Source organism: Nerophis lumbriciformis, linkage group LG02 (assembly GCF_033978685.3).
Source record: "Nerophis lumbriciformis linkage group LG02, RoL_Nlum_v2.1, whole genome shotgun sequence".
NCBI lineage: Eukaryota > Metazoa > Chordata > Actinopteri > Syngnathiformes > Syngnathidae > Nerophis > Nerophis lumbriciformis.
The window spans coordinates 58,593,345-58,604,401 of NC_084549.2; the positions used below are offsets into that span (position 1 = coordinate 58,593,345).

Below are 11,057 nucleotides of genomic sequence, written 5' to 3' on the forward strand. Positions count from 1 at the left end.
GTGAGTCGCAATGTCATGTTACATGTATGCTACATGATTATCATACTGAACGATAATCTCATTTTGTCTGACAGCATGGGATACAATGAGAAGTTTTATTTGCGTTAGGATGAAATATGATGGGATGTGCTTTGTTGTGTTGTTGGGTAGAGACAACAGTATATGTCCCAAGAACCAGATTTGGTTGGCTAAGACCAAGTCGCCTGCGTGTCACCCCATACACAATGCACTGGAGCCTAATGTGTTACACCCACAGGTCGTCAGTCTACGACAGAGAGCTCCCGTGTGGCCTCAGGGGTCTCATGTGTGGGCTAGTTGTGGTCTTTTTTTTCCATTGGGTCTTCTGAATCAGTCTTTGCTTCCCTTTGCCTTGTGAGACTTTACTCGGGACATATAGCCCTAAACAAGGTAGCTTGGACCTGGATCATTTGGGCAATCAAACCCCTCCACCACGATACATTAGAGATTCGCAGAAATCAGTTTGCTCTGTAGTGTGGCTGGACTCACCCTAAGATATATGGTGAGAAGCTCTGTTATTCAGGAAGAGCTAAGAGTAGAGTGGCAGTTCCTTCACATTAAAAAAGGCCAGTTAAGGTGGCTCGGGTATCAAGTCTGGATGCCTCCTTGACACCTCCATGGTGAGGTGTTCTGGGCATGCCCAGCTAGAAGGGTAGACCTAGGACACGCTGGAAAGGATTATGTCTCGCAGCTGACCTAGGAACACCTTGGCTACCATAGACTGGGAAGTCTGGGATTCTCTACTAAGACTGCTTCCCCACGACTCCGATAAGCGGAAGAAAAATGGGTCAATAGACAGACGGACGGACGGGTAGAAATAAGAAAAGATGAGTTGGGTTGAGTTACACTGTGATGTATGGGATGAGGTTACACACGTTTTGTTTACATGGTATGAGGTACATTTAGTTGAGTTTTGCTGAATTGAGATGAGAGGGAACTCAGGTTTTGTGAGTTTTTGGCGTGGTATGGGGAGTTTTGTTGAGTTGTGATGTGGTGGAATGCGATAAGATGAGGTTCCATGATATTAGAAGAGTTTTGATGAGATTGGGTGAGGTCAGATGAGTTGGTTTGGTTCGTCCTGGGTTGGAATAAATTATGATTAAAATGAGGTGGGATAATTTGAAATGAGCTTCAATAGGATGAAGTGAAGTGAGACGAGTATTCAAGGTATAAGATGAGGTATGTTGCTAATGAGAGGTATTTGACCAATAATTTTTATAGTCAAATCGGATTGGTCAGTTTCCAAACGTTAATAAAATAAATGTATAAAAGGAATACAGTCTTTCATCAAAAAGGTAAAATCTAATTTGCGACTTCAAACAAAAAGGCTAAAACACTCACATAAACAAATAACCATGGAAGAGATCAGATGGTTTAGTGAAGTCCTCAGGAGCATCACCACAGCTGTGGGTGGCTTCGGCTATGGCGGAGTGCTAGGAAGACAACCAAACTTGACTAAAAACTGTAACAAGGTTTCCGTAGGTCAGGGGAGCATTAAGGGAGGCCTCCTGGCAAACTGGTCAAAGCTCCACCTCTGGTGTGAGGCAGCGCATCTCCACGCATGCTGTGTCGAGTTTCCGGCAAATCCCACTGCGGCCAATGCCGCACTTTGGCCAGCTGGAGCCCTCAGGTGCACAGTTCACCTTTCTCCCACAGAGAAACAAAGGGTTCAACATCCAACTGCAAAATTAGTAGTTGAATCAAACTCATCCAAATTGAATCGTCAAATAGTCGATTATTATAAGACACCCCATTGATTTGTGTTGCGTAGGAATGAGATGGAATGAGTTTCGTAAGCTTAGTTACAGTTGGTATCCGATGAGAAATGTTTTGTTGGGTAGCGATGAATATGTATGAGTTAGCGCGGATTCTGCTGTGTTTGGCTGAGGTTATATGAATTATGAATTAAGGTCAATTTGTATTTGTTTTTTTCAGGTGAGGTTAGATGACATATGAGATGATAACATGTGAATGGTGTGAGGTGAGATTGGTTTTGTCTAGATGGAATGAGGTGAGATTTATCTAAATGGATTGGATTGTGATGAATGAGCTTGGTTAGTGTTGGTACGAGATGAGATGGGCTGAAATAAGATTTGTTGTGCTTCAGTTTTGTTCAGATTAGATGAGATGGGGCAGTTTACTTTGTGTTGAGATAAAATGAGAAAATGGCGTGTTTTGAAAGGATGAGGTGAGATGAAAAGATTGAGCTGGGTATATTTGAGGTGAATTAAGACTACATGAGGTGTGTTGGCATGAGGTGAGATTTTAGTGTCCTATCATATTAATACATAAAAATAAATGCAATTGAAGATTAAGTTAAACGTGAACAGAAACAAGTGGAGGCAAGAACAATAAGCACTACGACTCAGCACCGCTGGTTTCCTGGAGATGATGTAATTAAAAGAATATTGATTTGTCGGCTTTCCTCATGCGCTGCCGTGTTTCTTCTGTTGACAGACCTCCCCTGATGTCTTCATTCCTAAAGATCGGAGCAGTGACCTGGAAGCCATTTCCCGAGTCATTAAAGATGCCCGTTACTTCATATACATCTCCATCACAGACTACCTGCCCCTCCTCAACACCAGCACTTACAGGTTAGCCATCTGCTACTTCGCTAGTGTGTTAACCATCTGCCTGTTTAAATCCTGGCTGCTTCATGTGTTCTGTATGCCTATGCCAAGGTACTGGTCTCGCATTGACGGCTTTATTCGGGAGGCTCTGATCCTCAGAAGGGTCAGAGTTCGTCTGCTGATAAGTTGCTGGGAAAACACTCATCCTCTGACATTCAACTTTGTGTGGTCTCTGAGGAGTTTGTGCATGGAGCAGGCCAATTGCTCCCTGGAAGCTGTAAGTTTGAATCAAATGCTAACTGATTTAAGCCATAAAGATGATTGCGGTAAATATTTACGGTATATACTGTATGTGTGTGCACATGCAGAAGTTTTTCAACCCCAGGATACAGAGAGATGGCAGTCTCCAAGGGATTAACCACAACAGGTTCATGGTGACGGACAGAGCAGTTTATTTAGGTATGTTGTGTTTAGGGTTGGGCATCCTTTGGATTTGGATGATTCCGATTCCTCGTATTAATTCCTAATTATAATTCCAGTTCCCAACAATTCTCAATTCCGATTCTTTTAAAAGACAGCACCATCAAGGTTTAAATATAAATATCAAACCTTTGAACCTGAAAATAGATGTTATGAAGTTTATTTCCACTTGAATACAAATTCACAAAAGTTTCACATTATTTTTGAAAATCTCATAACAAAAACCATTTACCCATATCCTATTGTTTATGTGTTAAAGATAGCGTTGTTCCGATCAGAATTCCGATCATCTATGAGTAAAATCGACCGATACTGATCACACGCATTAAATTTATTTTTTTCATGTATTTATGTTGTGTACTATTGACAGTGAAACAATATAAACACTATATTAAAACGAGTTCCTTATTGCCATTTATAACATACAATTGTTTTGTCAAAACAAAGTCAATAGTACACAATAATTAAACAAAAGCAAAGACTACTATCTACTACTCATTTAAATAAATTGTTTTTTGACCTCAAAGTCCTTCTATGTCCTATGAATTATTCCCTAAATTTGTAAATATTAACAAAAAAAAAAGATTTGGGGAAAGTAAAAATATTGATCTAATCACTTTAGTATCAATTATATACATATACACTAGTATTAACACTACCGGTACTATGGATTGATCTGTCGTCCCCATACGTGTACGCTTGGCAGTGTTGGCTAAACAGCAACAGAGCTGCAAACAGTTTTTGTTATATTATCTTCACTCGAGACTCCTCTTAATCTACTTGTTAATTGCTTGCTTATAGCTGCTTACTTTCTGCTGTAAAGCACTTCCATGTCTACTTCTTAAACTTTACTAAGCACTTATTTCTTGTGTTGTTTCAAGCTAGTTTAGCGGCTGGCTTAGGTATTAGCTCGCCTGCTACTGCTTGATCTTTTTCATAGTGTAACATGTTTAGCCTCTTCTTACAATCCTCCAGTGATACCTAAGAACTGCAATTTATTTGCCACAATGGAGGATTATTGACTTAGCGACTCCACGTGGTGTATGAGAATCAGAATCAGCTTTATTGGCCGAGGAATGTTTAACACACAAGGAATTTGACTTGGTAGACTGTGCTCTCTTTGTTCAATGCAAGAAACAAAGAAAAACACAACTATGAGGAAGCATAGTATCGTGATAGATAGGCATTTAGCAGCTGGCCGCCTCTTAGGCAGCTAATTCTTCTGGTAGGTGGACTAAGCATCGGAAATAGGAATTGACGTTTAATTGACGTAAGTCCGTGTTCCTATTGATGCCCAACCCTAGTGGTATTTGGCTTAGACAAAAATAACCGATGTGTGTTCATGTCCTGATAGGTAATTTGGACTGGGTGGGGAACGAGTTTACCTACAATGCCGGTGTAGGCCTGGTCATCAATCAACCCAAGGGCATGGAGGAGAAGAACTCTACGGTGGTGGAGCAGTTCCGTGCTGCCTTCGAGAGAGACTGGTTTTCCAGTTACACCCGCTCCCTTCAGGCCAACAAGATCCCAGTGTGTAACAAACGACAGATGAACAGGATGGTGACTGTCAAAGGTAGCCAGGTGGATAACGGACCAGCACCACTGAGGAACGAGCCTAAAGATGATGGACAGCATGGCACAGCAAAGAGTGAGACTGATATACCGGAGTCAGGGGAAGATACTTTTCAGCCGAAAATCCACCTTTTTGAACAGAAACAGGCACAAATCAAAAATATTGTGTGGAAGGACACCATAGAAGCCAACAGTCTGTCTTCTGAGAGCAGCGGCAGCAGTGAGATCCTCCATGGTCCCCTGTGACCAAACTTCAAGTATGCTGTTGGAAAAAACACTTCCTGGGTCTTTGTAGCATTTTGTTATCTGCCTTTTGGAGTTAACTAAAGTAGCTTTCAGTTTCGTGGACAAAGAAACTCAGGAAAGTATGCTTCCCTCTGATGCTACTCATGGACTACGTATTGGACTTTCACACCACAAGAATAAAGTCCAAATCACAAATCACATCACCTCATAGCACTTACAAGCATCCAATTAGATTGTGCTGATGTCATTAGCCACCAGGGGGCATAATTGCATGGTATCTGGGGATTGCTATGATAGACTCAATTTTCTGTGTTTTTCTCTGCATTCGCACACAATTTCTAAGCGACGTCAAATTGCTGGTTTATAATAATATCACATGGCTTTGACACGTACAAGCAGGGAAGACATTTGCATGCTTTTGCAAAGAAAAGAGCCATTGCAAGATGTTTAAGCAGCCATGAAGTATACTCTCAAATGACTTTACAGTCGTTAAGAGTTTTTTCTGACATTTACACCTATTTTACTAACTGTATCGTCGCTGGACACAAATTGACTGATGTTAAATCTACCCTTTAAAATCAAATGTATCAGGGGCCACACTCTTTTTTTTAAATGTACTTCATCAAATCAGTGCATCGTTGTGCTCTAAATTTGTCCCTTTAGTACATTCTTAAACCATCAAAATCTAAAATCATGTTTTTAGTACATTATAAGCAGCACTAAGCAGCCTAAAACACTCTTTACAGTGGCCATACAGTAAACTGCTATTATTATTATGGTTATGGTATTAGTTTATTTGGAACGTGCATACTGTTACAATATTCTATTATTCCAAGGGTTCTTACAGACAAACATTGCAGTCTCTGGGACCGTAATTTGAATTGATTGGACAGTATGTGCATTTTTCCGAGAACCAATGTGACTCTTGTCACTATTGATCAGTCTCTGGCACGTGACAGTCCTTTAACGCTGTTCTCCTCATACGTTTGACACATGGACCTGGAGTTACAAGCAGACAATTTAGTCTGGACTAAAATATTTCAGTCCTTTTGAAAGACTACCATTATGTAATGTTCATTTTTAAACCTCCAACAATATTCATCTATGCACCTTTGCAGAAAAAAAAATACATTGTAATGCCTTTCTTGCTAATATGCAAGAGGGTGGGAACATTCAGTATTATTTTGCCTACACCCTTTCAGAATCGGATATATGATTAGATCACTAGTAACCTTTTACTGGTATTTTCAGGAAAATTATGTTATTCAAAGATGGGACTGGGCCACAGTGGATATCCAGCACTATCTAGTGGTCGCTGCGCAAAAAGCAGAAGGACAATTCTTCAAAACAGCGTCATAACAATGGTATAAAATGAAAATAGGAATTTACATCACTGGCAAATTCCCACCCATAAATGTTGATTGCTGCTGGCACAGTATGATTGTATTAGTAGTATGTCACAATAATTACTGTTTACTCACTGAGTCAGCACACTGGTACACACAGCTGGTCTGTTTTCCAGTCACAGTCACTGGAATCGTCAATGTAACTCCTATGGAATCAGATACAATCTTTAAAGTGCCACATAAGCAAATAAACAGAAAAAAATACACTATATAGGCACAATAAGTGTTTTTACTTAGTTGAATCAGAAAGAAAACCTTTTATTAACACTTTTTAACCAGCTCCACAGTGACTGTTAAAGCTTTTTGATTAAACGTTGCCTACCTTTATGCTGTTTTTGGCATGTCTGCTGTCTTGCATGCCCTGCCTTCGCTTGTGTACTGTAGATATGAGCCTCTCTAGTCTTAACACTAAACTATATAAACATTTAAAACAGAGGAGAAGTAATGCCTATTTGTTTTAATAACATTTGTTAATGCCCACTGTTAGATTATCTTCTGCATTTTTACTGTTAATAAAAACATCTACTCTTATGTTTGTGTATTTGTTCTGTATTGTGTACAGTGATGCAATGAATTACGGACATCATGGCTATGAAAAAAAACATAGGGCGTTTAGGATAGCAAGGTGACCTCACTTTTTGGAGATCCAGGTTAGCGTTTGCATGTGCTCCCTTATAGGCCTACAGAGAGAAATGTGTATTTTTTTGCAACTAAAACAAACTACTATTTTAACAACAACAAAAAAGACTTGTAGCAAAAAAAAAAAGATTTACAACCAAAAAATGATTTCTATCCATTAATTTTCTGTAACCAAATAAATGATTTGCAAACAAAAAAATATCTGCAAACAAAAAATGGATTTGAAGTTTGAAGAAAAAAAGGATTGTTACTAAAAAAAAAATATTTATATATACTGATTATATATATTTGTAACCAAAACAAAATATTTGCAAACATTTTTTTTTAATTTAAGATATGAAACAAATGGGGCAGGACGGTGAAACAGGGGTTAGTGCATGTGTCTCACAATACGAAGGTCCTGAGTTCAATCTTGGGCTCGGGATCTTTCTGTGTGGAGTTTGCATGTTCTCCCCGTGACTGTGTGGGTTCTCTCTGGGTACTACGGCTTCCTCCCACCTCCAAAGACATGCACCTGGAGATAGGTTGATTGGCAACACTAAATTGGCTCTAGTGTGTGAACGTGAGCGTGAATGTTGTCTGTCTATCTGTGTTGGCTCTGTGATGAGGTGGCGACTTGTCCAGGGTGTACCCCGCCTTCCGCCCGAATGTGTTAATACGTGGACTGTGGGGTGTTTTGTTTTCCCGGAATGCAAAGGAAAGTTGGAGCGGGCAAGGCGTGAAGGTAAGGACATATTTATTTTAAACACTAACAAAATGAACAAACGAAAAGCGCGCACAAGGGCGGAAGTACAAACTTGGATAATGAAAACAAAAGACTAGCACAAAGGCAATTAACTATGAACATGACATATACAACACTTAATGTGGCATGAAAAATGTGCATGGAACAATGGCTTGGAATGAAAGGTAACAGAGTTAATGTCGCCAGGCTGACTTCCTGGCAACAATGGGTTTAAATAATACAGGCATGGGGGGGGGGGGTTTGAAAACAATTATTTGTGACCAAAACCTTATTTTTTGTTTGCAAATATAATTTTTTTTCCCATTTAAAATCCCCTTTTTTTGTTTGAAAATATCTTTGGGTTGTAAATCTTTTTTGGTTTGTTTCAAATACATTATTTCACTTGCACGTCGGTTTTTTGGTTGAAAATCTTTTTTTGTGTGGTTGCACTGCATACTCCCTATAGGGGTCAATTTGTTTTTTTTTACACTGAATTTATGTCACTACATTTTTTGCATTTAAATTTTGTGAGCTGAATCTTTGTTTTACATCAAATTATGCTGACAAATTCATTGAATAAACATTTGTGAGAGAAATGTGTTCAAAGTCAAAAGTTCAAAATGTCAGTTTGTTAAAATACGGTGTTTTGAAATTCATTGAGTAAAAGTGAAGAATCAGTGAAGAAATATTTTTTGCTTTAAAACTCAAGACTCATTTCCCGTAAATTAAGACTGAAGCAATCCATTCTGTCTCACAACCAGACAATGAGGTGCTTTAGTCTTATTACTGGAAGTGGGTCTTGAGACTTGTACAGAATTTTTCTGTACAACATTTTTTTACACAGGTTTTTTTTACCCTGAATTTTTATACACTGATTTTTTTTTTATCTAAATTTTTCACGCAGATTTTTTATTACACTGAATTGTTATACCAATTGTTTTACACTGACTTTTGTAACATTGACTTTTTATTCAAACGCAAAAATTCATTCCAAAAAGAGCTTTTGTAAAGATACATGTGGAGGGGGGCGTGGCCTGCGGGCCTGCAGCGAAGCGACGTGTGCCAGGGCCGGCCTCGAAATCAGCAACAGGTGCGTAGATTGTCCACCTGGGCTTTGTTATCTAATCACCTGTCGCTCTGTTATAAGCAGCACCCAGGAAGAGAGACGAGGTGGGAGCTGGAGGGGAGCTGACGTGAGAGCGAGAGCGAAAGAGACTAAAAGACAATTGCTGAAAAGCAACCTGGCACATTAAGTCTAAGGCTGCAGCTAACAATTATTTTTCTATCGATTAATCTATAGATAATTTTTTTCGATTAATCGGTTAATCTATAGATTATTTTTTCGATTAATCTATAGATTATTTTTTCTTTTACCGATTATTTTTTTATTTAAAAAGAAGATGAACAAATAAATGTAGGCCAGTTTTTTCAAAAGGCATGGCTTTTATTTACAAAAAAAAAAAGTATGGCCACTCAGTCAACATTGACAACAACATGACAAAATATTCTGTAACAATGTAAACATTTAAAACTTTTAACATTTAACAAAATTAAAAGTAGCGTATTTGCTTTTTAATGTGCAAATATAAAATAAACATACAGTGCAAATCTTAATATTCTGCAATAGTATAAGCATTTCAAAAGTAAAAGTATTGCTTATTTTGCTTTAAAATGTGCAAAAATAAAGATAAACATCCAATACAAAAAAGTGCGTATTTCCTTGAATTGGCGCCGGGTATATAGTATTCGCATGACTCGAATTACTGCCGGGTCAAACTCGTTTCGCAAAATAATAGCGCATGCTTGGCCTTACCGCCGGCTCAGGATTAACGCCGGATCAAACTCGTTTCGCAAAATATTAATTTTATTAGCGCATGTCTGGAATTTTCGCCGGGTCAAACTTGTTTCGCAAAATAATTAGCATATGTCTAGAACTTCCGCTGGGTCAAACTCGTCACGTCATGAGTGACACTTCACCTGTCATCATTTTCAAAATGGAGGAGGCTGATTTCAATCATTTGAAATCGCATAAAGGGAAGAAGATTAAGAGCTATTCAGTAGGATTTAAGGTCCAAGCTTTTGAATATGCTAAAAAGAACAGTAAGCAGCTATGTTTTATTAATATACCGTAGCTGCGTGTGTCAAATATGAGTCATTAAATGACTCCCGCCTCCTGCTGGTAGAGGGCGCTAGTGATCCTTTTTGCGACTACCGGTACTGCAGAAGACCGGTGCTGCAGAAGAAGACAACAAGCAACAAGAGTGAGCAGCGATCGTTTGCTTGCACTTTTAACATGGAGGATTACATATCTAAAATAAAACAGTTTTCTAAACTGGACTTTCAATCGAAGCAGGAGGTAATACTTAAAGGAATATCTCCATCGAGACAGAGAGACTTTTAAAACTGAAGAAAGATAAGGAAGACTTCTATAAACAAGTTATCGATGCTTTTGATCAGAAGCAGCTGCGCATGGACTCATAAGTAAAGGTAAGACCATATTAAAAATGTTTGTATTAAATGTGCTTTTCATGATGGTATCCTTACATCACTCAAATTTATAAGCGCAGGCCTAAATTTACCCCACGCCTTTTAGTAAGCGCAGGAGTGAGAAAAGGTTTTAAATTAATTAGCGCCCTGGCGGCTATTCAAGTATGCGACGCGTCGACGCACAAAAACGGTGTCGACGTATTTACGTAATCGATGACGTCGACTACGTCGACGCGTCGTTTCAGCCTTAATTAAGTCCAAATAAAACAATATAGTAACCCTGAAACGGGCTCTCGTCGGTGCTTGGTGGTCTGAAGAACCCCCTGGAGGGCAACCTCCACAACACAATACTCCCTCGGATTTTTGTGGGTTTTCATATCTCAAAAACATGCTTGTTAGGTTAACTGAAGACTGTAAATTACGTCCACATGTAATGAATGTGGACGTAAATGTGCCTTATGACCATACTTGTCAATATTTGCATTTCCCCGGAAAATATAAGATTTTGAAGGCCTGGCGCTTAAAGGTTGTGTGTTACACCAATGTTTACAGAGTGTTGTCAAGGCTGAGTGGACCGGAAACTGCGCCACTACGGTTGTCGGCATTACCGAAGGGGATTCTTTTTTTTAATGCAACATAAAGATCCAGGAAAAACACAAGAACAGGAACAGGAAGAAATGTGTTATAAAAAATGGATGAATTGATATGGAGTAATTAATTTAGAGGCGTTAATGTAAATAAACGGTTGACTTGCATGGATGCAGGTAAGTGTAGCTTCAGTATGAATACACGGTATTGGATTTAGAAAAAAAACGGATTTGTTATTTGTATGAATTATTTATAACCCAAGTCAGCAGTGGAGGTTCAAGAGGCTTGGCAGCAGTCAAGTGACGTCATAGTTACCATGACAACCAA

The 11,057-nt window shown here is 38.9% G+C and overlaps 1 protein-coding gene across 1 annotated transcript in view; it reads left to right on the forward strand.

Moving 5' to 3' along the window:
* The window catches only part of LOC133609672 (inactive phospholipase D5-like), a 79,435-nt gene extending 72,650 nt beyond the window's left edge, over positions 1-6,785 (forward strand). Inside the window, exons 7-10 of the mRNA XM_072911815.1 lie at positions 2,476-2,612; positions 2,700-2,865; positions 2,957-3,047; positions 4,423-6,785. Coding sequence (XP_072767916.1) covers positions 2,476-2,612; positions 2,700-2,865; positions 2,957-3,047; positions 4,423-4,886 — 858 coding nt within the window. The 3' untranslated portion in view covers positions 4,887-6,785. The remainder of the gene's footprint in view (positions 1-2,475; positions 2,613-2,699; positions 2,866-2,956; positions 3,048-4,422) is intronic.
* Positions 6,786-11,057: the final 4,272 nt, after the last annotated feature.